Genomic DNA, 26,736 nt, shown 5'->3' with positions numbered 1-26,736 from the left:
TAAAAACTGGGCTTTTCAAACATCATTCATCATCATTAAAAAAAAAATACCACCACTCTCCCGATCTGCTTTTCACCATACCTTTCCAGTCTCACTGACACCACCTTATTTCTGGTCCTTAACTGCCCACCACACAGATGCACCTTCCTAATACAAAGCTATGAACATGTGATTTCCCTTCTAAACAAACCCTCTCAGAGTCTCCATTGTCCACTCATTTTAATGATACACTAAAGGTCGAAGTAGTCAAGATTTTTCTCTATGGGCACCTAATCAAATAGACTTTCCCTGACCACCCTGTCTATATAAAACAGCACATCCCTGTCTTACTTTATTTTTCTTGCTAGTACTTATCACCACCTGGTAAACATATTTATCTGTTCCTATGTTTATTTGTTGCATCTTTCCATCAGCAAATACTTTCCCATGTTCACTGTTAATCATTCACCACTGAATCCTCAGTGCCTAGAATACAGCAACCTCTCAAGACATATCTGTGGAAAGAATGGGTAAATTCAGATATGCTGAACACAGCATAGCTGGTCTGGAGTCAGAAGACCTATATTTGAGTTTTAGCTTCCACAAATCAATTATATGATCCTCAATAATTTTAACTTTTGGGGGCTATGCTCTCTTCATCTGTAAAAAGAAGGGGTCAAACTTAATCTATGAAACTGTTAAATTTTTCCAGCTGCATCACCTTATACTTCTGTTTAACTGGACTGAGTACTTCCCCCAGAGCCCAATCCTCCTTTCTATATATCTCTGCTCAGTCTCCTTCATATGGATTCCTCCTTCGCAATCCACACTTCTCAGAACACTGTTTATCCTTAAGGTCCAATTTAAGTGCTGCTTTCTCCTTGAAGCCTAGCAAACTGCAAACTCTGTAAGAGGAGGGTGGAGTCTTACTTTTATACTCTTAGTAGTTAGTACAATGCCTCTCATATAGGTGATCACCAAAATGACTGATGAATCATGTGTATGAATGAGGAAATAAACAAAGGAAGCTTTTCCTGATTCATCCCAATTGCTCGAATACTCTGCCTTTGGACTGGTGACACTTGTTATCCTTTATGATCCTTACCATAGTTTACTTGCCTAATACATACTAACCTGCAAATTCCTTAAAATTAAGGACTGTCCTGACAGTTTCCATATCTCTCCTTTACAGCATCTGTCATACATCTTCACCACGGTTGTATTTATTAAGCTTATCTGATATGTTAAACAACAAAGGGATAATAAAGGAGAAAAAGGACCTTGAAATACCCCTATAATTCCACCTACCTACCATGCAGTCATTGGGCATACATGCTGTCAGTTAAACTCAGGCATTCCACCATACTTGAAAGATCTCAACCTTCTCTACACACTCCGCTTAATAAAACGATTACTACTTTCAAAAGCAGAATAGCTACCCTCATGTAGCACTTAACTACAAACCTTTTCTTGCAGGGATCCACTCCCACACCAATACTTTCACTTCACTAAATGGCTAAAATGACTTTTCTGCTCATTTCAGACTACTACCCCATCCAATTCCCTCCTCCACAAGGTATGAAACCACTTTTTAAATCATTTTACCATAAGTTTGCCATTCTTAGTTTTGCTACTGAAAGACAAAAAGACCTGTTTCAGGGTCTCCCTTCCCCTTTTCTAAGCAGTAGCAACTCCCCATTTAGTCTTAGGTTCTTAACAATCTCATTTTCCTGTGCCATCAGGATCTTGACCCCCGTTTATCTCTACCTTCAAGCTCTTATTCTGCTTCCATGGAACCTTCCAAGCTGCACAATAGCTGGTGCAATACGCTCTCGCCACCATGTACTTGGTTCCAATCTGCATCTTCCTTCTCCAGTGTGTATTAATCGCCCCCTAAACCCTCCCCTGATACACATCACATTCTCACACTCTGCACCCATGCGTCACTCTACCTCGACATACAAGTTCTTTACACCACTCTTAATGGATCTACACTACTCTCCGAATGGTATCTTCCGACAGATTCTAACCCAGTTTCTTCTGGGGAATCCAACCCCGGCCGTAGTACCTCCTTCTTTCTTCACTTCCTCATCCATTCCCTTCCCTATGCCCCCTACTCCCACCCCACCAACTAACTAAGGATGACATTATTTCTCAGTACTTCCAACCCCAGAACGATGAACAAACTCCAGTTTCCGGCGGCCTCCCCCTCCTCTAGGCCTCCCCACACACCCCAGGTGTGCAGACTTCCACCTGGCCTTCTCCCCAGCCATCGCTCCAGCCCCACAACCACACCACGTTTCCCCGCCGCCGGGATCAGACCCCTCCACACCCACCTCCATTCGGGGTCGCCGCCGCCTCCCCGGGCGCCTCCCCGCCCCGACTCGCCAGCGAGCCCGCGACCCCGGGCGCGCGCGCACACACACACGTTCTCACGCTTCCCTAACCTCCTTCCCCGCACCGAGACCAGCCAGCTCCGCGGGAACTCAGCCCGGCCCGCGGAGGGGATAGGCACCCAAGAGTGTGCCCGCTCCGCCCCCTCCCGCCGAGGCTCTCGCAGCCCCCGCCTCCCAGCCGGGAAAAGAGAGGACACAGCAACTCCCCCGCCACCCCGGACGTACCACCTCTGTGTCTGTTGCTCCGTGCCCCCAACCTTCGACCCGCTCCCCGGCTCCGTACTGGGCCGGCCCCCACACTCACCGGAGATACTGCGCGCTCTGCAGGCTCATCCTCCGCCGCCGCGTCTTTCCGCGAAGCCTCTGCGCGTCTCTCAGGCTCCTCGGAGCGGCCCCGCGGCACCACGGGTGCTGGCGGCCGCCGCCATCTTCCTCTCCTCCGGCTCCTCCTCGCTCGGCGGGGGGGTGGGGGTGAGTAAGGCGAGGTGGGAGGGAGCGGGGAAAGCTGCTCTCGCTGCTGCTCCGGCCCTTGGGGCGCAGGGACACTCCGACCCGGGAAGGGGGGAGGGAAAGGGAGAAGGGATGGGGGCGGGGGAAAGAGGGACAGCAGCGGAAGGAAGTGGGGGGGGGGGTCTCTCGCGAGATTTCAGCGGCGCCGGTCCCTTCGGGTGATTTCCGCCTCTGTGTAGGGCTCCCTCTTGGGATCAGTTAGCCGTGCGGCGCCTGTGCGGCTGCTGAGTGGCCCACAGGAGGCGCTTGGCGGCTTCCGGCCAACCCACCCCTCTCCTCCCGCGCGAGGGGGCAACCCCAGCCTCACCGGGAACATCGAGCCCAAATCAATCGGGAGTTACACTCAAAGTCTTCCCCCGTCTTTCCACTCCGTCCGATTTGGCTCTTCCTTTTTTCCTTTCCTCCACTCTTCCCGACCGGAAACGCGCCTCTTCCTCTTACAGTTCCGGCCCCCAGTCCCTTGTCTCTGGTCCGCCCTCGCGCCCTAGAGTGACTCTAAGGACCCCCTCCTCTTTTCTAGGGCCCCTCCCTCTGCACGCAGGGACACTGTTGGAGGGGTTAGGGTGGAGCCCAGGGATGGAGAGAAAAGAAACCAATCGGATTGGATAAGCAGCTGTCAAGGCAACTGGAGGCTGTAGCTGTATTGTCATAGTAACCAATGTGTGCAGGCTGAATGACCCTCCCTTGGCTTAGTGGATTCCCCGAAAAGTGCCTAGGGTTTCCCCTCGGCTTCTCTTCCATCATAAAGGCCTCCCCCAGGTTGGGAATTCGGGTAGTTCTCCTGGGCAGTGAGGTTCATTTTCTCCCCCCTTTCCCTTTCCCGCAGCGATGGGGGAGACCCCGAGGCATTCACCATGGGCTTTTCCACCCGCCTGCGGGCGGGAACCGCCTCCATAGTTTTCCTCTCGGTGACGGACGCGGGGAGGGCCGGGCCTACGAAAAAGATGCCGGGCCTGAAGGCTGGTGGGCGGCGGGCTGGAGCCGACTGGGCGAGGCGGCGGCGCTAGGCTGCGAGGCGGGCCAGGGGTTTCCCCATCACCGGGAGGGCTCTGGGAGGCGGGGTCCCGCCAGGACGGGGTCCCTGAGGGAGGAGAACGGCACACGACTGCCGAGATCCCTCTTCTGCCGACTGGGACAGCCGACTTTCCCCAGCGGGTCGGCCCCTCACAGAAATCCCCGAGACCCCACCCCACAATCGCACTCGGCGACGGAGCCTCCTCGGGAGTTCCCCGCTCTGCCTTCACGAGCCATCTCCTGTCACGAGGAGGCCGGAGTTGGGGTGGGAACTCATCTTGGAAGGCTGACAAGTGGTTTTTCCAGCACTTAGGACAGGGGACACGGTGCGAAGTTCAGGGCCGCCATCCCTCTGAGAGGCACGCCTCCCCGCAGTGGGAGTCCCCGGGACTTGCTTATCAAAAGCAGACGTCCCATTTCCTTTCTCCTCTTCAAATTTCCTTCTGTCGTGTGTCTGCAGTATTTCAGAACTCATCACTATGTATCTTTTGGGTTGGAGAGGAACGCATTGGGTAAGATAGTGTCAAGAAAAACAGACACGCGCAAAGTTCCAATGAAAGGTTTCTTAGGAAATGGATTTTCATTCTTAGACCCAATCTTTTTGAATGCTTATTATGTGTATTTTATCTCAGGTTTGAGGCAAAAAAGAAAAAAAAAATCCAGTAACGAATGGGTTCTTCATAATATGGAGTGTGAGAAGTAGCTGGGGAAGTTGTTATCCTAGTGATTTGAAAGAATTATTTAGCATTTTACAAATTATATTTTCCATTGGTATTATGGAGCTGACCCAAAGTACTTTAGGATGTGTAACGGATAAACCCCTCCAGGAATGCCCGCCTCATTTCATGGTTAAAATAAGAATTTTAAGGGGCTGTTTTCTTTTGACTTGGGATACCTGATCCTTTCATGCTGGGTGAAGAGGCACTGTCAAAATCCTATTAAAAGACTGGACCAATGTCTATGTGTATGTTTGGAGGAAATGAAAGTGCAAGCTGCTTGTAGTTAAATCCCAAGGAGAGATTATCATTAACGAAATAGAAACTGAACTATGCCCCCTTGTGCTGCAAGCGTCTACTGTGATGTGGTGTGACACGCGGTTTGATTGCAGCTGTACAATGCCCCCTATCGTCCCTCCTCCCACCAAGAGGCCGCCCACTCATGGGAAAGAGAGACACCTAGTGAAAGATTGTTCTCATCTCTGGTTTAGAATCCGACTTTTCTTCAACCTGCGAGCCCAAGGATGGAGATTATTGCTACATAGTACTGAAAATGGGTTTCCTCGGTGGCTCAGCGGTAAAGAATCTGCCTGCCAATGCAGGAGACATAAGAGACATGGCTTCAATCCGTGGGTCGGGAAGATCTCCTGGAGGAGGGAATAGCAACCCACTCTAGTATTCTTGCCCAGAGAATACCATGGACAGAGGAGCCTGGCGGTCTGCAGTCCATAGGGTCGCAGAGTCTGAAGCGACTGAGCACGTAGGCACACAGTACCTAAAATACCATAGATTTCCTTTCTGAAATTTATTGGTTAGATTTTTTTAAAGATCTTAACCAGAATAAAAAATTTTATTATGTAAAACAACCACCCCCTTTTAGCACCTTTTATGTCTATGGCTCCTATATCCAGTCAACAGTTTATCCAGTCAAATGTTTATTACTGAACATTTATTATATTTCAGACACTGTCCAGGTTACTATGGATACCACTGTGGAAGAGACATGTTCCCTGTCTGGGAGGAACCCACCTTTTGGTAGAGATACCAGAGAATAGAGATGGGATTTGGATGCAATATTATGAGTTCGGCAGTTAAGGTAAGAAGAAAGTGCTTTAAGTGTGCTGATGACGTTCAGACACATAAGCCTTCTTTGTATTTTATAGCAGCTTTCCTAAGAATTTTTCAAGACTCTTCAATAGCTTTAGAGTCTCTACAAACCAAATAGAATAGTAACATTTACACTTTACAGATTATAGAACATTGATACCCATCTTGAAAGTAACTTTAAAGTCAATAGGATTCAGAAAGATTATGATCCAAGTTTATATATTGCTTAATGTACATTTTCCAATTTCGTCTCTTTCTATTAGCCCCCATCAACAGGTTTGTAGAATACAAGCATCTTCCTGCAATATTATTCACCTTGTTCCCCCTGCCGGAAAAGGTTACATCGAAACTAAAAGAAATTATAGAAGACAAGCTGTTTCATTTTGTTTCATCCTACCTAATCTTAAGTTTTTCACTTTATGCCTAAGTGATTTTATGGAAAAATCATAAGCTAGCAGATCTGAGTGCATCCCAAGTCTTCCATCTCAGTCTCTGAACTTCAGTTTTTTCCTTGATTAAAGGAAACATTACCTATCACAGGCTTTCTGTAAACTTTAATGATAACTGTATGCATATATGGTGGCTCACCTAGGGTCCCACAGAGTTGGACATAACTGAAGTGACTTAGCAGCAGCAGCAGCTGATAAAGAATCCACCTGCAATGTGGGAAACCTGGGTTCAATCCTTGGGTTGGGAAGATTCTCTGGCGAAAGGAACAGCTGCCCACTCCAGTATTCTGGCCTGGAGAATTCCATGGACTGTATAGTCCATGGGGTCACAAAGAGGTGAACACAACTGAGTGACTTTCACTTTTTACTTTCATGAATATATGAGTGCCTGACATACAACACTGGCATTTGATGAATGTTAATTTTTTTGACCTGTTGCTCTTTTATCAAGCTAAAACTAGTAATATAGAACAACTGCAGCATAAAATTATTTTTTTAAAAAATAGGTTATCCAGTCTTTGTCTATAATACTCATAAATCTGACCACACACCCAAATTTATTCTCATTCAGTGCTAGAAGATAGATTTCTTTGTCCTCGACTCTGATTTCAGAAAAGAATACAGTATCAGGACATTATGAGTCAGATTCCAGAGGGTGGAAACTTTAAAAAAAAAACCTTTTATCACTAAAAACAGCTTAATATAACCACACTTCTGCCCAAGTAAATAGAGTGGCCAGTTTTCAACCAGACACCAAGTACTTGCTAAGAAGCTACTCTTAACATTGCTATTGAATTTACTCAGAGCTTTGGTAACCTGATAATTAATATATAGCAAGCCTCCTCCTTTTTACTAATAATACCCATCTCACCTGTTCCATGAACCCTTAACAAGTACTAATTTATTTTGATAATTAACCTACATATTCTGATTGTTTACAAATCTTGTGTACAATAGATGCTTCATAAATGTGTTTCTATTTTGATGAGAATGATTTGTCAATTGCAGTACTCAAGGACACAATGTATAGGAGCCCTTCTCTTCAGTACCACACCTCAGACGTGGAACTAAGTGATTCAATCAAGTGAGTAATTCGTTCTCTTCAAATAGTGAGTTGGATACAAGTTGATTAAACTCACTGGCAGCCTTTCTCAAACAATTTATTTATTCTCAAACAGTGTGAATTTATTCATTCATTTCCAAGAAGGAGTCACTGAGCCTCCAGAACAGTCAGGAAGCATTGCAGTTCAAGATTTAAGAGAAGAAACTTCTGGTTTGGGAGACAGTGAGATGACAGTGGTAGTCAGAGCTTGCTCCCTCTCCTCCACTCCCCTAATAATTCCCAAAGGAAATCTTATTAATCTTCAGGAGTTTCTCTTAACTCCCAGTAAGAAAACACTTCTGGTAAAGAACTACACCTTAAAATCCTATCTGCTGTTTTAATGGATGTAGACCATCTGGAGAAGTCAGGAAGAAATGCCCATAGGGAAGACTGAAGACTATTAAATTAAAACCTTGGCCTCTTATACTTTATGTTGTCCAAAGGCCTTTGTGTTCATGGATTTCTTTACTACTCCAAGAACTGTACTACAGAAACCAGCATGGGGTCCCTAGTCTAAAATCAATGTATTTCATGTCAAAATATGTGGTATTACGCAGAAGCTGCCTTTTTTTTTCCTTAAAACACCCAAATAAAAGGAAAACAATTTTTTCACTATTTTATAGTCACCTCTTTCCTTATATCTGGAGCATAGTCAACTATTTTTGAGCACGGAGAATATGAAACTGATACTGTCATAAATCTGCTCTTCTTCAAAACCATAGGAAACCACACGTGTGCACACATGCTCATACGCATGCACACAGTCCTCTTTTCCCTGCCTTTATTATTTTACCACTTCCATTTTCAGTTGAAGTTAAAATGTGATATAGATGAAAAGCAAAGCAGCTCACGATATGCATTTGTTACTTCAAGGCTGATTATGGATAGGTACCCAAGTACTGTTCTGCTTTGCTTAGCTATCCTAGGATGTTTTCTATTCACAGAAAAATTCTATATGTTATAAACCTAGATAGTTTGTCTCACATTTATAAAAATCCTTAATATCATTGGATTACAAGATATGAGAGCATGTCCCAGAAGAAATTAGTGAATTAATATATATTTTAGTCTATATTTTAGCCATGTTAATCTTTAAAGTTTTTATTTTAAATTCTTGGCTTGAATTTTCCATTGGCTTTCCATTGCTCTTAGAATAAAGTCCCCAGTCCTTATGATGACCTACATGATCTGGTCCTTGCCTGCCTTTTCTCTAACATTTCCTGAAGTCAGCACTTTACCCACAGTGACCTTCCTTTAGGTCCTTAAATAAGTGGTATTCTTTTCTACTCAGAGCCTTTACACCAGCTGTTTCCTTATTTATATAACTTTTCTCCCTTCTTATGCTTCAAGCCTAAACTAGAACATCTTTGGAAAAGTCTTCTCTGCCCTACACCCCATCAAGCTAGGCTAGCTACACCTACTACATACTCCCATAGCACCCTGCCCATCTTCTTCATGGCATTTGTCATATTTGTAATTCTTTATTCAATGTCTGTTGCCTCCAGTTGGCTATAAACTCTGTAAGTGCAGACACTACCTGTTTTTTGCTTACTGCTGTTTATCACTCCCCCAGCAGGTTGCCTGATACAAGGATGCTCATAAATGTTTGTAGAATCAATCAATCTTGGGAAAATTTTGAAGTTTGGACCCTGACTTTTCATATAAATGATTAAAATTCCTGGCCACCTTTCTATGGAATACCGAAGTCTAAGCAATAAGAGAGGCATTACTAAGCAATAAGAGAAGAAATTTTCTGGGCCTTCAGCCTGTCTGAGAAATTGAAACTATTATATGTAATTTACTTAGTCAGTAAAGAGCACACTTATAAAATTATGGATAGCTCATCTTTGAAAGGAGTGATGCTAAAGCTGAAACTCCAGTACTTTGGCCACCTCATGCGAAGAGTTGAGTCATTGGAAAAGACTCTGATGCTGGGAGGGATTGGGGGCAGGAGGAGAAGGGGACAACAGAGGATGAGATGGCTGGATGGCATCACCGACTCGATGGATGTGAGTTTGAGTAAACTCCAGGAGTTGGTGATGGACAGGGAGGCCTGGCGTGCTGCAATTCATGGGGTTGCAAAGAGTCAGACATGACTGAGTGACTGAACTAAACTGACTGAACTCATCAATTATCTAACAGCAAAGTCTCATACTTCAATGTAGGAAAAAGGTCTTCAGTGTCCAAATTACTTTTAACTTTTATATTTTCTACTTTGGGCATAGGGGAACCAGTTAATCCTCTTTTTGTGTGGCAAAAGAAAAGCACACTTCTGGGGAAAGATGGCAAGAGAAAAGACAGGCAATCAGCTAGGTTGGAAATAGGATAGAAAAATTAGATTTAAAAAATCAGAAAATTGTCACAGTGTAGAAAAGAAAACTCAGTGGTCTTTGTATTGCTCACTGGAAAGTTGTTTAAAAATTCTGGCATTATTATTGTTATTTTTTTTTTCTCCTGTAAAAAAGGCAATGGCACCCCACTCCAATACTCTTGCCTGGAAAATCCCATGGACGGAGGAGCCTGGTAGGCTGCAGTCCATGGGGTGGCTAAGAGTCGGACACGACTGAGCGACTTCACTTTCACTTTTCACTTCCATGCATTGGAGAAGGAAATGGCAACCCACTCCAGTGTTCTTGCCTGGAGAATCCCAGGGACGGGGGAGCCTGGTGGGCTGCCATCTGGTGGGTCGCACAGAGTTGGACACGACTGAAGCGACTTAGCAGCAGCAGCTGCAGGATAGGGCTAAATAAATTTAATGTATGTTTCCTAAGGAGAGGGTCATATGCAGTTTCAAAGTAAATGAGATATTTATATTTAAGTTATATTTCTAGAGGCAGGCATGTTATCTAAGTTCATGGTGGCTCAGTGGTCAAGAATGTGCCTACAATGCAGGAGATGCAGGTTTGATCCCTGGGTCAAGGAGATCCCTGGAGAAGGAAATGGCAACCCACTCTGGTATTCTTGCCACAAAAATCCCATGGACAGAGAAGCCTGTGGGCCGCAGTCCACAGGGTCGCAGAAGAGTTGGAAACACTTAGTGACTAAACACCTAGCGACCTACCAACTAGATACCGTGCCCGGCAGCTGCAGGCACTTGGTAGGCGCTCAACAGGTGGTGCTGCTCTTGTTACACATATAAGGTGAATCAGAGCTTCACACAGTCAACTTCACATTCTAAATAATGTAGATTTAAAAAAATAATGTAAAATTGCATTTGGGGAGAGAGAGGTACACAGCACGCTGCCTTAAAACTCTATGACCAGTTGTATCACTTGACCAAGTATAAAGTGCCAAGAGAGAAAACAGCTTTCATCTACCTACAGAGGATATCTCAGTTCATTAGGAGTTTTATATCTGAATGAGATGAGGTCCAAGATCTGTCAACACTGAAGACGATAAGGAGGCTTAGAAGGAGCAAAACCACCTGCTTGTGCTTTCCCTGCCCTCTTTCAAACTGACATTTCTAGAAGGCTCTCTGGCTCACTCTCCAATTATCTTGCTGTCTCTCAACCAGTGGCTGTGAGCTTTCCTTTATGGTATCCAAAGTGATCCGACCCTTTGTCCAAGAAGTTATTCAAGGGTTTAGTTCTTGAAAAATAACCCTGTGGTAAACCTATAAGGCATGCCAACTCTTGGAATACCAACACTTCCAAAATGTAGGCAGCAGTGGCCTAGATGTTATGGAAGGTAATCAGCTTGTAGAAAGTGAAGTTGAAGTCCTTTTTCTGTAAGTATTTGTTGGACAGCTAAATTGTAGCATTAAAGTGCAATAGGAATTTTAGGTAAAGATGTTAGAGACCATAGGGAGTGTTCAACTGATGATGCATTCCTATCTTTCTCTGCTCTTTAAAGACAAATCTAAACCAATCCTTTACTTCTCAGAGCCTTAATCTGGGTGTATTTAATGCTAAGGAGAAAGCTTAATGAGTTATGGATCCTCTAGAATTTTAGTGTTTAATTATTTATTCAGTTTTTTCATTCATTCAATCCTCAAAAACATATTGAGAATTTTCTGTGTGTTGGGTCATATGCTAGTCACTGGGGTACAAATGTGAACAATACGGTCTTGCTCTCAAGTGTTTAAAGCTTAGAGGAGAATTATGGGGCAGTTGTAGTATAGAGTGATAAAACTTTTAGAGGTCTTTGGAACCATTTCATCTCGAGATCAGGTGCAGACAGACATGCAATCAGATGGTCCTTAAGTGTTCCAGTCAGCTTCAAAGTCTTTCAGAATGAGGTTTTGCAGAGTTAACTTTTTCAAATTCTATTTCCCAGAAGGAAAAGGAATATTTACAATTCAGCTACCAGAAGAGTGATGGCAAACCACAGCTAAAAGTATTCTAGACTAAAATATGGCTGAAGGATGCAAACTTTGTAGTTCTATGTCACAGTTATATTTAGGTTAATAGAGCTTATACAAGTTGTATACTATAGTAGATGTAAAGTCTAACTATGACATATACTTGCACAGAAAATGGCCAAAAACACAATACTAAGAGCAGTTATTTCTGTGAGGCAAATTATTTATGGGAGGCTTTTATTGATCTCCCACCAACCAAAAAGTAAAGTAGATTTTATTGTTGTGGTGGTTGCTATTGTTGCTAGGAGTTTCATTGTTTGTCATTGTTTTTAAAGACTGTCTGGACTATCTGCCAAGTTACGGAAACCTAAGGGTAAGGGGGAAACTGAATAGGAGATAGATTAAAAATAAATTTAATAGCTTTTTTCATACTGGTGATTAAAAAAAAAAATGGCCTTATTAGAGGCCATTCCCTAGGACATGTCCTAAGGCTCACTGTAACACAATATCAGGTACTGATACTTTTGAACAAAAGTTGATCCGGGTGATCATCTTTGAATACATCATTGCTGACTTTCTTTGGCAATTCTGGATCTACTGGGAACCATCACAGCCTGAGAAAGATGAAATGCCCTAGAAGGGATTCACAAAGGATCATTTTATATAATAAAAGTCTAACATTAAACCTTTACTGAACCTTTTTGCCTTCTCTTCTCTTTAGAATTCTCTTCTCATCCCTCAACTTTAGGTCATACCTGACCCCTCCCAGTTGTATAACAACCTGCATTTCCTCATTTCTCTGGAATGTGACCAGTCAGGGAACTCAACAGTTGCTTTGCTCTTTTTTTTTCCTAGTGAGAAAGAGAAAGATAGGGAGGAAAACTGAGTAGAGAAAGAAGCAAGAGCACGGAAAGAGAAAAGGGAAATTATAAAGTCTAGAGGAAGCGAGAGAAGAGATGGATGAGCAAAGAACCACATTACCTGGTAGTAGTAATAGTTGTTAGACACTTACCTATTAGAATCTACTTTCTGTGAAACTCTAAGAAATGACTAGATCCCCAGTCCAAATTAAAAACAAGAAAGGAACTTGTCAACCTCTGAAATATACTTTCAGACCCAGTGATCTCTATCTGCTGAATGGGACATCTCTGATTCTTGCTGTCTGACAAGTTCAAGATGTTTTCCATTTAATGATCCTTTTTGAGGCTGGTACAGACCATGGGAAACTTTATATTTCCATTTTAAAAGTTGATATTCCCCAAAACAAAATATATCATTTGAATTTAGCCTGCAGATACAATGTAGAGTATTACCCTTCTCTTACCTCTTATGCATGTGGTGGTGAAAGCACCCTATAAGTACAGAGTAGTGCAGTCGAAACAGTTGTTAAAGCTACTAGACACTCTGCTGAAAATCCTCTTTTTCCCCTCAGGTGTTTTTAAGATGACTTGGAACCTTCTAATTAAATCTGACACTCTCTTTTAAATTTTTCATTCTTTTAAGCTTTCTGTTCTACTGGGTAATACTAATCATGTTTCCTTTACCCAAACTATTTTTACTTTGAATCCAATGACACTTTAATTTTTTTTTTTTAATTTTAGTACCTTAACCTCATCTTTAATTCATTATACTGTTATGGTTCTAGTGATACATAATAAACACTTGGCTATAAATAATCCATAAATGGAAACATAATGACAGGACTTGGTCACTTCTTGGATGTGAGCACTGGAGAGGAAGAAATCCAGGAGACTCCAGGTTTCTGCTTGAGAAACTAGATGAAAATAGAAATCATAAGAGAAGAAATAGTTTGGAGTGATGTATGGATGTGAAGATAATGAAGTTTTGTGGACATGTTGAACTGGAGTGGTCTGGAGTTGAGAGATCTTGTGATCTGGAGAACTTGAAAGAAATCTGACTAGAGTTGTAAATTTGGGAGTCATCAATATGTAGATGTAACTGAAGATACTTGAGTGGTTTCAGAAAGCTTGTCTATAAAGTAAGAGAGCTAGGAGAGGTTTTGTCTTACAGAGAGGTGAGAGCCTTCAGCAGGAAGGATCCAGGATAGAAAAATAAGAGATAAAAGAGAGGCTGAGGAGATAGGAAATGCGGCCTCTGAAGAAATGGGAAGAGAGACTTTCAGGACACAAAGGCAGAGATGGAAATCTTTTTTCTGATAGAATAATAATGAGATGGTAAATTATGGAGTTTCTCCCCCCAGCCCCAATATTTTCTTTTATCACTTGCCCTCTAGGATTTTAAAACTTCAGGTTATAAAATCACATAGATTCTGAAGAATCAGGACAAAAACTGATGATTTAAGGGCAAGGCTTTCAGCATCAGAATATATTAAAAGTCCTTCAAATTGATATATACAGAAAATCAGAGAGGAGAGCAAGAAACAAACGGACTTTGTACTCTGCCTCCCTTCATCCCAAGTCAGAATCCCGAGGAGACTTACAGAGATTCTGAATAGGTTTTTGACATTTGAGAACAGAGGAAACCTCAATCCCCATTACTGAGTAAAAGCCAAAGAGGTAGCAAGACCACAGAATTCCTCACATCCAGAAAGGCAGAGGAAAATAGTCAAAATGGTATTGTGAGCGATGCTTTGAATGTCCACATCTTCTCCAAGAACTCCAGTCACAAAAACATTTTCTTTTTTAAATTAAAAAATGTCTCTGGGTTCAGTCACAAGAGAATCATCTCTGGGTATCAGAAGTGAAAAAGCAGCACCACTAGTTTAGTGAACCTAGAGCTGTGGGCCTGATGGTCTTGTCTGGAAGCAAGTAGAAGTTGGCTAGGAGTTTGAATTCCTCAGAGTAGTGGGGATCAACAGCATCCTGTATAGGGTATGGCACCTTAGTCAGGCTCACTGTGAAACTGGGATTTGGGAAAACCTTCCAAATGGTTTCCACCCTGACCTAGAGTTTTAAAAAATGAACAAAGCAAGCCCCGGCTTGTCTGCAGTGGTGAAAGGAAGAAGAGAAACCAGGGCACCCCGTCTGCTTGCTTTCCTGCCTGACAGACAGATCTGCTGTCTTCTCCAATATCCCTGAGGGTCAGGAGGTCTGAGATACCTAGTTCTGGACAAAGGGGTTTCCAGATCTACCTGGAGGCTACACTGAAGTGTGTGCATGCTTCGCCGTGTCCAACTCTTTGCAACCCCATGGACCACAGCCCGCCAGGTTCCTCTGTCCATGGGATTCTTCAGGCAAGAATACTAGAGTAGGTTGTCATTCCCTTCTCCAGGGGATCTTCCCCACCCAGGGATTGAACCCAGGTCTCCTGCATTATAGGCAGATTCTTTACCATCTGCTTTAATTTCAAGAACTTTAGAAAGTTCTCAGTGTATATTGTCTCTCCAAATATGACTTCCACCATACTGTTTATCCTCTTCCTAAAACTACTGATTAGATGCATGCTTCATGTATTCTGTGTGTTGCTGTGAAACAAACCTTTCCACAACACAGTGGCATAAAACAATCTCCAAGATTCTGTGTGATAGGAATTTGGATAGGTACTTCAGGGATAGCTAGACTCTGCTTCATGATGCTCAGGGTGTCAGATGAGAAGACGTGACCAGCTGGTGATCATTTGAATAGCTGGGTTTTTTTGGTTCACGTGTCTAGGCTACAGTGAGCAAGGCAGAACTCTACTTGAACTGTAAGGTGGATACCTACACATGACTTCTCTGTGAGGTTTGAATTTCCTCACAATGTAGTATGATTTCGTCATGGTAATCATACTGTTTAATGGCAACTCAGAGCTCCAATAGTGACTGTTCCAGAAATGAGGCAAAAGCTATATAGACTTTCATTATCTAGGCTCAGAAATCACATACTATCCCTTCGACCATACTTGGGCTTCCCAGGTGACTCAGACGGTAAAGAACCTGCCTGCAATGCAGGAGATGCAAGAGATATGGGTTCGATCCCTGGGTTGGGAAGATCCCCTGGAGGAGAGCATGGCAACCCACTCCAGTATTCTTGCCTGGAGAATCCCCATGGTCAGAGGAGCCTGGCAGGCTACAGTCTGGGACTGCAAAGAGTCAGACAACGAATGAGCCACTAAGCACACAATAAACCTGCCCAGACGGGAGGAATACAGGGGCTACACCCACCTCTGAATAGAAGGCATATCAAAGAATTTGTGGCTGCGATTTTAAGCTACCACAATACAGTTCAAAATAGATTTGTGTTCTGCATGAATTCCTTAATCTTCCAATTCAGTAATTCTTCCTTAATTAACTGGATGAGAGTAATCCCTTTACAATGTGTGTGTGTATTAGATCATCACAATGTACACTTTAAATGTCTTATGATTTTGTCAATTAAAGCTCTAACAAAACTAAAAAAATTCGTTCTCTGTGATGAGTTTAGAGTTTATCTCATTGAATATTTTTTAATCAAATGTTTGTTTCTCTGTTTAGCTATTTTTCATGTTCATCTTTACTTAATTCACATCTTCTGTGTTTGTCTCTTAAGCTTTGGGTTTTTTTTAGATTTTTTTAAAAAATTTCTTTGAATGTATTTATTGTAAAGTCAGTTTAAGACTACTTGCCAATATGGACTTCTTTTCTGGTGGGAATGGATCATCTTCAGGGAACAGAGATTTAAACAATAGTTTTTAAAGTATAGTTGATTTACAATGTTGTGTTAGTTTCAGGTGTACAGCAAAATTATTGTCTTTTTTTTTTTTTTCATATTTTTTTCCATTATAGGTTGTTACAAGATTTTGAATGCTCTACAGTAATGACCTTGTTGTATATCTATTTTATATATAGTAGCGTGTATCTGTTAATGCCAAACTCTTGATTTACTCCTCCTCCCCTTTCTCCTTTGGTAACCATAAGTTTGTTTTCTATGTCTGTGAGTCTATTTCTGTTTTGTAAATAAGTTCATTTGTATCATTTTTTAAGATTTCACATATAAGTGATATATATTTGTCTTTCTCTGTATGACTTATTTTACTTAGTGTGATAATCTCTAGGTAAATTCATGTTTCTGCAAATGGTAATACTTCATTCTTTTTATGGCTGAGTACTATTCTTTTGTATATGTACACCGTATTCTTTATCCATTCATCTGTTGATACAGATGTTGAGGTTGCTTCTGTGTCTTGGCTATTGTAAATAGCGCTGTGAACATTGGGATGCATGTCTTGCCGAATTAGAGTTTTTGTCTTTTCTGGATATATGCCCAGGAGTGGATCATATAATAAGTATATTTTTAGTTTTTTAAGGAAGCTCCACACTGTTTTCCATAGTAGCTGTACCTGTTTAACATTCCCACTAACGGTATAGGAAGGTTCACTTTTCTCCATACCCTCTCCAGCATTTTTTATTTGTAAAATTTTTGATGATGGCCATTCTGACCAGTGCTGGGTGATACCTCATTGTAGTTTTGATTGGCACTTCTCTCTCATTTTTTATTTGCATTAGTGATATTGAACATCTTTTAATGTGCTCGTAGTTACTCCTTGAAAGGAAAGTTATGACCAACCTAGATAGCATATTCAAAAGCAGAGACATTACTTTGTCAACAAAGGTCCGTCTAGTCAAGGCTATGGTTTTTCCAGTAGTCATGTATGGATGTGAGAGTTGGACTGTGAAGAAAGCTGAGTGCCGAAGAACTGATGCTTTTGAACTGTGGTGTTGGAGAAGACTCTTGAGAGTCCCTTGGACTGCAAGGATATCCAACCAGTCCATCCTAAAGGAAATCAGTCCTGGGTGTTCATTAGAAGGACTGATGCTAAAGCTGAAACTCCAGTACTTTGGCCACCTCATGCGAAGAGTTGACTCATTAGAAAAGACCCTGATGCTGGGAGGGATTAGGGGCAGGAGGAGAAGGGGACGACAGAGGATGAAATGGCTGGATGGCATCACCGACTCGATGGACATGAGTTTGAGTAGACTCCGGGAGTTGGTGATGGACAGGGAGGCCTGGCGTGCTGCGATTCATGGGGTCGCAAAGAGTCGGACACGACTGAGCAACTGAACTGAACTGAACTGAGGCCATCTGTATGTCTTTGGAAAATAATATTATATACCTATGTATATAAAAACCCTCCACCTAACAAATAGAGAATTCATGCTCTTCTCAAATACACATAAAACATTTTAAAAATTTGACCAGGCTAGATATTTTAATGAATTACTGTAGTATAGACCACATTCTCTGATCAGAATTTAGTTAAATTAGAAATTCTCATATGTTTGAATACTTAAAAACACATTCCTGAATAACTCATGATTTAAATAAAATTTACACACCATTTACAGAAGAATAACAAAGAAAATGGGCTTTTCTGGTGGCTCAGTGGTAAAGAGTCTGCCTGCAGTGCAGGAGACAGAGGAGATGTGGGTTCAGTCCCTAGGTTAGGAAGATCCCCTGGAGGAGGAAATGGCAACCCACTCCAGTATTCTTGCCTGGAAAATCCCATGGACAATTCAGCCTGATGGGCTACAGTCCATAAGGTCACAAAGAGTCAGATGCAGCTGAGTGAGCACAACAACAGCAGCAAAGAAAAACACATGATAAAACTTGGCTAATGCAACACCTTGAGAACTACTGGTTTAAATTAACCTGACTTGGGGGGTGGGAGTGAGGCTCAGGAGGGAAGGGATATGTGTATACATATGGTTGGTTCATTTTGTTGTACAGCAGAAACTAACATAACATTGAAAAACAATTATATTCCAATAATATTTTTACAGACGAAGTCAATAAAACAGATAATATTATAAAATCAAGTCTAAAAAATAAAAAATACTTGTGTAATGCAGGTAAATTGAAGGAAATTTATGGCATTAAATGCACTTATTAAAAATTATTTCAAACGAATGAGCTAAGCATCCACTTCAATAACCTGGGAAGTGAATAGAGTCAGCCTCCCCAAAATACAACTGATCAATGAATCCAAACCTGATTCTTTGAGAAGACCAATAAAATACATTTCTAGCAAGCTACACTGAAGAGAAGATAGGATAAATAAACAATATTATTTTTTCAAATAGAATTTTTTGAATAAGAAATTCAAAAGGGGACATAATTAGAGATTTAGTAGAGATTAAGAGTATCAGTAATGCTCAAAATTCTCCAAGCCAGGCTTCAGCAATATGTGAATCATGAACTTCCTGATGTTTAAGCTGGTTTTAGAAAAGGCAGAGGAACCAGAGATCAAGTTTCCAACATCTGCTGGATCATGGAAAAAGCAAGAGAGTTCCAGAAAAACATCTATTTCTGCTTTATTGACTATGCCAAAGCCTTTGACTGTGTGGATCACAATAAACTGTGGAAAATTCTGAAAGAGATGGGAATACCAGACCACCTGATCTGCCTCTTGAGAAATCTGTATGCAGGTCAGGAAGCAACAGTTAGAACTGGACATGGAACAACAGACTGGTTTCAAATAGGAAAAGGAGTACGTCAAGGCTGTATATTGTCACCCTGCTTATTTAACTTACATGCAGAGTACATCATGAGAAATGCTGGACTAGAAGAAGCACAAGCTGGAATCAAGATTGCCGGGAGAAATATCAATAACCTCAGATATGCAGATGACACCACCCTTCTGGCAGAAAGTGAAGAGGAACTACAAAGCCTCTTGATGAAAGTGGAAAGAGGAGAGTGAAAAAGTTGGCTTAAAGCTCAACATTCAGAAGACGAAGATCATGGCATCTGGTCCCATCACTTCATGGGAAATAGATGGGGAAACAGTGGAAACAGTGTCAGACTTTTATTTTTCTGGGCTCCAAAATCACTGCAGATGGTGACTGCAGCCATGAAATTAAAAGACGCTTACTCCTTGGAAGGAAAGTTATGACCAACCTAGATAGCATATTCAAAAGCAGAGACATTACTTTACCAACAAAGTTCCGTCTAGTCAAGGCTATGGTTTTTCCTGTGGTCGTGTATGGATGTGAGGGTTGGACTGTGAAGGCTGAGCGCCGAAGAATTGATGCTTTTGAACTGTGGTGTTGGAGAAGACTCTTGAGAGTCCCTTGGACTGCAAGGAGATCCAACCAGTCCATTCTGAAGGAGATCAGCCCTGGGATTTCTTTGGAAGGAATGATGCTAAAGCTGAAACTCCAGTACTTTGGCCACCTGATGCTAAGAGTTGACTCATTGGAAAAGACTCTGATGCTGGGAGGGATTGGGGGCAGGAGGAGAAGGAGTGACAGAGGATGAAATGGCTGGATGGCATCACTGACTCGATGGACGTGAGTCTGAGTGAACTCTGGGAGTTGGTGATGGACAGGGAGGCCTGGGGTGCTGCGATTTATGGGGTTGCAAAGAGTCGGACACGACTGAGCGACTGATCTGATCTGATCTGATCTGAAGAATATCATTGTTTATGCTATACAATTTATAATACTAAGCAGCTTTATGTCAGTAAATTGAAAACTGAGGTAAAACCTACAGTTTACCAGAAAAGCATAAATTTATTTAAGAAGAAATAGAAAATCTGAATAAATCAATCATCAACAAATTAGATCAGTAGTCCAAAGTCTCCCAACCCATCCTTAGATCCGTTGCCAAATAAACAATGCCACATGGTTTTATAGGTAAGTTTTACCATATTTCGGAGAAGGCAATGGCACCTCACTCCAGTACTCTTGCCTGGAAAATCCCATGGATGGAGGAGCCTGGTGGGCTGCAGTCCATGGGGTCGCTAGGAGTCTGACAGGACTGAGCAACTTCACTTTCACTTTTCACTTTCAAGCATTGGAGGAGGAAATGGCAACCCACTCCAGTGTTCTTGCCTGGAGAATCCCAGGGATGGGGCATCCAGGTGGGCTGCCATCTATGGGGTCGCACAGAGTCGGACACGACTGAAGCAACTTAGCAGCAGCAGCAGCAGTTTACCATATTTAATGGAACAGACAATCCCGTACTCTATAATTGTTCCAGACAATAGAAGTAAAGATAGTCCAGCTTATTTCATGAAGTTACTAAGCTGTTAACACCAAAATAGAAGAACTCTGCAAGCAAAGGAAATTATAGATGAATCTCATTTTTTTGACATTGTAGTGAAAAGTAATTAGAAAATCAAATCCAGAAGTGTATTCAGAGCAATACATCAGGCAAAAATAAAGTTTACCTCAAATATAGATGTGACTCGGTGGTAAAGAATCTGCCTGCAATACAGGAGGTGCAGGTTCAATCCCTGGGTTGGGAAGATCTCCTGGAGAAGGATATGGCAACCCACTCCAGTATTCTTGCCTGGACAAGAATACAGAACAGAGGAGCCTGACAGGCTGCAGTCCATGGGGTAGCAAAGATTTGGATGTGACTTAGTGACTAAACAACAACAATAATTTTAAATGCATCTGTAATCTGTTTATTATCAGATTAAGGAAAAGGCCCATATGCTCATCTCAGTGGCTGCAAAAAAGCATTAAAATGTCAAGAACTATAATTTAAAAACAATATCTCTTACATAACAAAAAATATTATACTGAGTCTATAACAAACATCATATTTAATTATGAGACTAGAAAAGTATTCCCATTAAATTCGAGAACATGACATGCCTGCTATAACCTCTGTAGTTAAACATAATACTACCAGTTCTACTCCTCTATATTTAAGAGGGAAAAAAAAAGGTGCAGTCATTAGCAAGGAAGAGAGCAAAATATTTGCGGGTATCATTTTTTTTAAGTAGAATCTCCAAGAAGCTATTCAAGAAAAAAAAAAAAAAAACAAAACTTAGCCTAAGTGTTCAGCAGCCTTGCTAAATTACAATCAATGTGAAAAATCAATATCAGTTCTATATACCTAATAGGAAATCCATACACCTTTGTAATTATGGAGTAGTGGTGGTGGTATAAACATCCCATTTACAATTGCGATAGAAATAATAAGATGCTCAGGAATAAATCTTACAAAAATGTGCAAGATCTTTGTGGTTAAAATACCTAAAATGCCAAATGGCAAAAAATAAAGATTTTAGTAAAAATTATGTCATACTAAATTCACAGAAAAATCAGTACCTTAAGTATTATGATACTCCACAATTAAATGGAATTTCAAAGTCCTAACAAAACTTTTTGTGGAATTTGACAAACTAATTCTAAAGATAATTATAAAGAGAAAAGGTCTAAAAAGAGCCAAGAAAGTTCTAGAAGCCCAAGGAAGTGTGCTTTTTTTCCCCTAAATAGGAAGAGTCTTCATAGAGCTATAGTAAGTAGATGAAGCAGTGTTGTAATACAAAGAGCGCTGAAGTAGACACAAGTGTGTGTGGGCCCTTGGCATATGATAGAGGAAACATTAGTGAATTTGAGGGCTACTCATTTTCTGTACTGAAAAAAAGGAGATTAGATCACTATCTCATACCTTATGCCAGCAGTTCTTAAAATTTTTTGGTCTCAGAACTCGTTTACACTGTTAAAAATTATTGAAGATGTCAGAGTTTTTGTTTATGTGGGTTGTATCTGTTGATATTTACTATAGGCTATGATCTGAATTTTGTGTCCTCCCAAAATTCCTGTGTTGAAATCCTAATTGATGGCCTTAGTAGGTGGGGCCCTATGAGAGGTGATTAGGTCAGGGGGTGGAGCTTTCCTGGATGAATTTAGTGTTCTTGTAAGAGATCCCACAAAGCTGTATATAGCTCCTTCTTCAATGTGAGACTACAGTGAAAAGCCTGTGACCAGAAAGAGGGGCCTCAAGCAATCATGTTAGCACCTGACTTCAAATTTCCAGCCTCTAGAACTGTGAGCAATAAATGTTTGCTCTTTATGAGCTACCCCGTCTGGGGTATTTTATTATAACAGCCTGAACCAACTAAGACATTGTATTAGAAATCAAAATTAAGAAATGTGTAAAACACATGAACAGATTGTGTTCATGTGGAACACATGCTAGTGGAAGCACACATTCCATTAGCCATCAGAGTGATGGCATCATCACGTCATGTAGCCCCTGGAAAACTCCCCTGCTCAATGAGAAAATGAGAGTGAAAAAAAGTGAATAATGTCTTAATATTATTAGAAAAATAGTTTTGGTTTTCCAAGTCTCCTAAAAAAGTCTTGGGGACCCCCAGGGTATCCCCATACCACTGTTTGAGAACCACGGCTATAAACAGGACTCCAGATGAATTAAGGATCTAAAACTGGGACAAAATAAAAATTTTATAACTATTGAAAGAAATTATAGGTGAACACATTGTGGCCACAGGGGAAGAAAGGATTATTTAAGTGTTAGTCAAGAGCACAAATTATAATAAAGGAAAAGCTTTATAAATTTGAATACTCCAAATTTAATACTTCTGTTTGATGAAATATCTCGTGTGTGTATGTGTGTTAGTCGTCAGTTGTGTCTGACTGTTTGCGACCCCATGAACTGTAGCCTGCCAGGCTCCACCGTCCATGGGTTTCTCCAGGCAAGAATACTGGAGTTGGTTGCCAATTCCCTTCTCCAGGGGATCTTCCCAAGCCAGGGATTGAACTCAGGTCTCCTGCATTGCAAGCAGATTCTTTACCACCTGAGGCACCAGAGAAGCTCGAAATATCTCACACACAGTATTAAAAGGAAAGCAACAGTCTGGGTGAAAGTAGTTGTAGCATATCTATGAAACAAAGGATTAATATTCACACAATATAAATTCCTTATATAAATAAGAGAAAGACAATCTAACAGAAAAATATGGGGAAAGAAAATATGCTCAACCTCCCTAGTAGTTTGAGAAATTCAAATTAAAGAGTCCATCAGATTGGGAACTATTTCTAAATTTCACAATACCAAGTGTTGACTATTAGTTATATGGAAGTGAGAAATCTTACCTACTGCTGGTGGAAATGTAAATTGGTAAGGCCACTTAGGAGAGCAATTTAGAAATGCCTTGCCCAGTTGAAAATGTGCACGTCCTATGATCCAAAACTCCACCTCCAGATACATAATTTAAAAGAAATGGTGAAAAATGCATGAGATAACATTAAATGCATGAGATAATATTTAATGATTGATTGATAATCAATATTGATTGATTAAATATCAATCAATATTCAATAAATATTCAATATTTATCAAATTCCTACCTGAACCCATAATCATAGTAGGTTTTGGGAATAAAAAAGTAGACAACACTGCTCTCAAGAAACTAAGTGAAACTGACATTTATGGAGATATATAGATTAGATATAGACATAGAGATATAGATATTTTATAAGTATTAAATATAAAATATATTTTATAGAATAGTCTGTATCAGTTCAAACAGGATTGAGTACTCTGAAGCAAAATTGAGCAGGATGAAAGGGTGGGGGCTGGAGGTGCTATTTTAGGAAGGATGGACAGGGAAGACCTTCCTGAGAAGGTGAGTTTGAGGAAAGACAGAGAAATGAGGGAAGAAGGTCTGTGTTTAAGGTCTGAGAAAGTACATTTCAGAAAAGAAAGCATGGCAAACACAAATTGTCTGAAGCAGAAATGACTTGGAATATTGGAAGAAAGAAGCCCACAAGGTAAAGTGGAATCAGTGTGTGGGGTACGGTAGAAAACTATTGTAGTAGTGGGAGAGAGACGGTGGTGGTTGAGGCTTTTTTAAAAGTGGTGAGAGGGCTTCCCTGGCGGCTCAGTGGTTGAGAATCCTGCCAGTGTAGGAAACACGGATTTGATCCATGATTCAGGAAGATCCCACGTGCTGTGGAGCAACTAAGCCAGTGCAGCACCACTGTTGAGCCTGTCCTCCAGCCCAGGAGCCACAACTCCGGAGCCCTTGTGCCCCATCTACTGAAGCCCATGCGCCTAGAACCCATGCTCCATAAGAGAAGCCAGTGCGATGAGAAGCCGGTGCACCATAACCAGCAAGTAGCCCCCGCTCACCACAACTAGAGAAAAGCCTTCACAGCAACGAAGACCCCACACAGCCAAAAAAAAGGATTGAGAAGTGATTGGATTCAGGATACAGAGCAGACGCTTGGTGATTTGGATTTGAGGTGTGAGGGAAAAGGTTCAAGGCCAACTGAGGTTTTTGGCAAATGTGCCTGGTGAAGCCATTTATGAAGACAGAAATAATTAAGGAGTAGCAGGTGGTAAAAGGAGGCAGGAAAGGCTAGTCACTACAGTATTGTTGGTATAAAAAAACCACTGGAAATACCCTCAAGGATGAATGGCTCGAGTGCAGACAAAGTAGGGTATATGCATTTGATGAAATACTATACAGAAGTTATAATAACTAGTATCAGTACATGAATGAGTCTTAACAATACTCTGCAATATCAAATTGCAGAATTTTATATTCAGTATGATACTATTTGTAAACTTTTAAAATACAGATACCAGATATTGTTTTTGGCTATAAATATATCAAGCAAAAGCATAGCAACATGGACTAGATTTGTGCCAAATTGATGTTACTGGTTGTCTCTGGGGAACGAGGGAGATAGGGAGTGAAGATGGGAAGGGCACATAAGGGACTTCCCCTTTACTGAAGGGAAATATGAAAGAGTGACATTTGTTCATTTTGCATGATAAGTACATGGATGGTTTGTATTCTCGAATGTACTTTAAAAAAAAAACTTTTTTATTTTGTATTGGGATATAGCTGATTAACAGGGCTTCCCAGGTGGCGCTAGTGGTAAAGAACCCACCTGCTGATGCAGGAGACATAAGAGACACAAGTTAGATCCCTGGGTTGGGAAGATCCCCTGGAGGAGGGCATGGCAACCCACTCCAGTATTCTTGCCTGGAGAATCCCATGGATAGAGGAACCTGGTGGACTGCAGTCTGTGGAGTCACAAAGAGTCAAATATGACTAAGCTTCTTAGCACCACACGCATAGCCTATTACAATGATGTGATAGTTTCAGGTGAATAGCGAAGGGACTCAGTCATACATGTACATGCATCCATTCTCCCCCACTCCCCTCCCATCCAGGCCGCCACATAACATTGAGCAGAGTTCCTTGTGCTCTACAGTAGGTCCTTATTGGTTGACCATTTAAAATATAGAAGTGTATACATGTCCGTCCCAAACTCCCTAACTATTCCTTCCCCCTATCCTTCCCCACAGCAACCATGACTTTATCAAATGTACTTTTGAAAATGTGTTTTCATGGAAGAAGGGCAAAGAAAGACTGACCAGTGTCTAGGAAGACAGGCCCAAGCCAGTCCCATGCTTCAGTGGAATGACTTTGCTAAGCTAAGTCGCGTCAGTCGTGTCCAACTCTGTGCGACCCCATAGACGGCAGCCTACCAGGCTCCGCCGTCCCTGGGATTCTCCAGGCAAGAACACTGGAGTGGGTTGCCATTTCCTTCTCCAATGCATGAAAGTGAAAAGTGAAAGTGAAGTCGCTCAGTCGTATCTGACTCTTAGAGACCCCATGGACTGCAGCCCACCAGGCTCCTCCATCCATGGGATTTTCCAGGCAAGAGTACTGGAGTGGGGTGCCATTGCCTTCTCCAGTGGAATTACTTTAATAGCACTTAAAAGCTTGAATGAACTGATGACACAGCAGCACCCAGCATGGACTGACAGATGAGGGTGATCCACTGGCTGCCAGTGCTATTAAGATGGTGACTGCTGTCTACATCCCATGGGTCCCCAAACCATGTCCACACCTGACTCCAGCTCATAGCGTAAATGCAGCACCCAAACTGAAATTTAGATCCAACCCAGAGAAAGGGAGAAGATTGACCTGGGTTATATTTCTGCCAGTGTCAGGATAGACATTGAGTTTATGCCGAATTTTTTTAAATTTACTTTTAATTGGAGGATAATTGCTTTACAAGATTATGTTAGTCTCTGCCATACATCAACATGAATAAGCCATAGACACAGTATGTCCCCTCCCTCTTGAACCTCCCTCCCACCTCCCACCCCATCCCATTCCTCTCAGTTATCACAGAGCACCTGATTTGAGCTCCCTGCATCATACAGCAAATTTCCACTGGCTATCTATTTTGCATATGGTAACGTATATGTTTCAGTGCTACTCTCAATTCATTCCACCCTCTTCTTCCCCCACTGTGTCCATATGTCTGTTCGCTATGTCTGTATCTCTGTTGCTGCACTGCCGATAGGTTCATCAGTGCCATCTTTCTACATTCCATATATATGTGCTAATATGTGATATTTGTTTTTCTCTTTCTGACTCACTTCACTCTGTACCATAGGCTCTAGGTTCATCTACCTCATTGAAGTGAAGTGAAAGTCACTCA

The 26,736-nt window shown here is 41.6% G+C and overlaps 2 protein-coding genes across 9 annotated transcripts in view; one reads left to right on the top strand and one right to left on the bottom strand.

Moving 5' to 3' along the window:
* SMG7 (SMG7 nonsense mediated mRNA decay factor) overlaps positions 1-2,847 on the bottom strand; it is an 86,152-nt gene extending 83,305 nt beyond the window's left edge. For 6 of the 7 annotated variants that reach the window (XM_019976291.2, XM_019976294.2, XM_019976293.2 and 3 more), the window contains exon 1: positions 2,680-2,822. Coding sequence is in view for 1 of the 7 variants with exons in the window: in XM_019976292.2 (XP_019831851.1) it covers positions 2,680-2,708 (29 nt within the window). In the remaining 6 variants the exon portion in view is untranslated. Of the gene's footprint in view, positions 1-2,679 lie in introns of all 7 variants that reach the window. The other variant, XM_019976292.2, reaches the window with a different exon arrangement.
* Positions 2,624-26,736, top strand: part of NMNAT2 (nicotinamide nucleotide adenylyltransferase 2) — a 217,444-nt gene continuing 193,331 nt past the window's right edge. Inside the window, exons 1-3 of one of the 2 annotated variants that reach the window (XM_019976493.2) lie at positions 2,624-2,846; positions 5,579-5,711; positions 7,180-7,255. In XM_019976493.2, the coding sequence (XP_019832052.1) occupies positions 7,194-7,255 (62 nt within the window). In that variant the 5' untranslated portion in view covers positions 2,624-2,846; positions 5,579-5,711; positions 7,180-7,193. The remainder of the gene's footprint in view (positions 2,847-5,578; positions 5,712-7,179; positions 7,256-26,736) is intronic. The other variant, XM_019976494.2, reaches the window with a different exon arrangement.

The sequence above is a fragment of the Bos indicus genome, chromosome 16 (genome assembly GCF_029378745.1).
Source record: "Bos indicus isolate NIAB-ARS_2022 breed Sahiwal x Tharparkar chromosome 16, NIAB-ARS_B.indTharparkar_mat_pri_1.0, whole genome shotgun sequence".
Classification (NCBI taxonomy): Eukaryota; Metazoa; Chordata; class Mammalia; order Artiodactyla; family Bovidae; genus Bos; species Bos indicus.
Note: the sequence above shows the minus strand (reverse complement) of the source record. Positions and strands in the feature narration are given on the sequence as shown.